At 57.5% G+C, this 2546-nt stretch overlaps 1 protein-coding gene across 3 annotated transcripts in view; it reads left to right on the top strand.

Annotated features, from left to right (window-relative positions):
- The window catches only part of PLEKHG3 (pleckstrin homology domain containing, family G (with RhoGef domain) member 3), a 13081-nt gene extending 11989 nt beyond the window's left edge, over positions 1-1092 (top strand). The window contains exon 15 of one of the 3 annotated variants that reach the window (XM_014545918.1): positions 993-1092. In XM_014545918.1, the coding sequence (XP_014401404.1) occupies positions 993-1015 (23 nt within the window). In that variant the 3' untranslated portion in view covers positions 1016-1092. Of the gene's footprint in view, positions 1-150; positions 772-992 lie in introns of those variants that run through there. The other 2 variants (XM_014545914.1, XM_014545917.1) reach the window with 2 other exon arrangements.
- Positions 1093-2546: the final 1454 nt, after the last annotated feature.

The raw sequence follows: 2546 nt of genomic DNA, 5'->3' as shown, positions 1-2546 counted from the left end.
GCTCCCCCTCTGGTCCTCCCTGGGCTCCAGTGGAGACCAGGGGTTGGTGTCTAGATGTGGATTTATGTATAAAGCCTCCTCACCCCCAGCCACTGGCAGGAGGAGGAGTGTTGCCCAGGGCTGGTCACGAGGAGTCTTTGCTCTGAACAGCATGCGGGCAGTGCTGGCGCTCTCCTGGACTGCGGGCAGCCCTCCCGTACTCGTACTCGGGGCCTGCAGCCGGAGCCTGAAGGGGCTGCCCGGGAGGAACAGGAGGAGGAGGAGGAGGAGGTGGTGGAGGAGGACGAGGAGGAGGAGCAGGCATTTCAGGTCACTCTGGAGGACCTGGCAGGGCATGAAGGCAGCAAGAAGGGGTCTGGGCCAGAGCCCCCAGGCTCAGAGGAAGAGGAGGAGGAGGAGGAGGAGGAGAGCCTGGCAGTGGCGGAGCAGGTAGCCGACTTTGCCAGCTCCCTGCTGGCCGCCCTCCACTGCTGGCACTATCGGGCCAACGCTTTACTTTTCTCCCGGGGTGCTATGGTGAGGTGTCTCTTTGATCTCCCCTCCTCCTTGCATGTTCCCTGGCATGTGCAAGCCCATGCCCATCCTGGAGTCCCCTGCCCTGCCCTCTCCACCCCTCTGTCCTTCCTTTACTTCTGCCCTCAGCACTTCTTAACCCCTCACTCACTGTCACACCCTGGTGAGCCCCTGGCATGCACTGTTCCAGTCCTGGGCGTGGACTAGCATACCACCCAACGCGCATGACTAACGGGGTGGGGGGTGGGGAGGGGGGAAGGCAGCACACAGCAGGGCTGGAAGGGTCGGGAGGGTGGGGCTTTTCTGAGGCCGCATGCCTGGCGGGGACCAGTTCACGTTGACTGTGGAGTGGCTCCGGTCCAGGGCTGGCTCTCAGCAAAGCCCAGCCCCCTAGGCTCAGGAGGTGCTGCCCGAGTTGGGATGCAGAAGGGACCGGCTCCCAATTGTCCCGGGACCTGACGGCTGCCCTCTTGCTGCAGGGGAAGGGGCGCAGGGAGTCTGAAGGCCCCAAGAGCTGCAGGCGGCCCAGCGGCCGGTCTCCCACCTGTGCCGAGAAGCGCGTGAGCTTCGAGTCCATTTCTTCCCTGCCTGAGGTGAGGGGCCGGCAGGCGGGAGGGGGGTAATGCAGAGGTGTCTGCAGGTGGGGCTTCCAGGCATGGGCTCTCCCATAGGGCCCATGGGGACAGGACTCCCGCCCCTTCAGGAAACCTGTCTGGTCTGTGGGTGCCTGGCTTGGTGAGCAGACTGCCCCTTTCCATGAATCAGAAAAGGTGCCTGTGCCTTTGGGCAGATGTGATCCCTTGCCCAGAGGGCCACAGTCAGCAGAAGTGACCAAATTTTAGATCCCCTTGGCCAGGCCTCCTTGTGTAGGGCATACGGCCCTGTCCCTGCCAGGGGCCCAGACATTTAAATCCTACCTGTGCCCACTTGGGTGACAGGGTAGCATATTGACGTCCACTCGGTACTTCCTACATGTCTGATGTTTATTTCCTCTGTCTATTCCCTGCAACAGCTAAGAAAGGTTGGGTGATGTGCCCGGCACGGAGGGGCCACGCTGAGACCAGACGGGGGTCTGTGACTCAGAAGCCCACACTCTTTCTCCCACCACCCCATGCCGTCTGGGGGTTGTCTAGAACGGAGTCCTTTGCTTCCCCTAAGTTATAAAGATTTGTTCATGAGGCCTAGACCCCGGGGTGGGCCTCACCTGGATGGCATTGGATGAGAGCCTAGAGTGGTGCTATCCAATGATAATACGATGCTAGCCACACATCATTTTATTTTTTTAAAATATGTTTTTATTGATTTTAGAGCGGGGGGGGGGGGGGAGAGAAACATCAATTGGCTGCCTCTCGTACAGACCCTGACCAGGGACTGAACCCACAACCCGGGCATGTGCCCAGACTGGGAATTGAACTGGCAACTTTTTGGTGCACAGGACAATGCTCAACCAACTGAGCCACACCGGCCAGGGCCGCGTGTAATTTTAAATGGTCTGGTAATCACATTAAAAAGTCATTTAGCTGCCCTGGCTGGGTAGCTCAGTTGTGTCCCCCCCCGCCCCAAAATCAATTACAAAAAATCATTTAATCCAGCACGTCCCAACTACTATCATTTCAATATGTAATCAATATAAAAAGCCATTGAGATGCTTTGTTTTTTTGTATGAGGTGTTGGCAGTCTGGGGTGTGTTTTACCTTTACAGCTGTTTTCAGTTTGGATTGGCCCCGTTTCAGGTGCTTGAAGGCACGTGGGGCTGGTGGCTGTTCTCGCTGGACAGTGCAGGCCTAGGTCTCGGGTTCTGCTCTGCAGATTCTGGACTGGATCAGTTCCTCAGACTATAGAGTGTTTGCTCTTAACTTCTCCCTACAGACCTCTCTGGAAAGCTGCCTGTTCTGGCCAGTTTTGTGGTTCAGATGACCTACAGGTTTATCAAATTTGCTTCCTTCCTTGCCCATCTGCCGGGCATATGCAGTCATCCACAGGAGCCACATTCCCGTCTCGCCCTCTGGCAGGATTCCAGCGTGTCCTGTTGC

Source organism: Myotis brandtii, unplaced genomic scaffold, assembly GCF_000412655.1.
Source record: "Myotis brandtii unplaced genomic scaffold, ASM41265v1 scaffold423, whole genome shotgun sequence".
NCBI classification, from domain to species: Eukaryota; Metazoa; Chordata; class Mammalia; order Chiroptera; family Vespertilionidae; genus Myotis; species Myotis brandtii.
The sequence above is the reverse complement of the archived record's forward strand: the minus strand, read 5'-3'. Positions and strand labels throughout refer to the sequence as shown.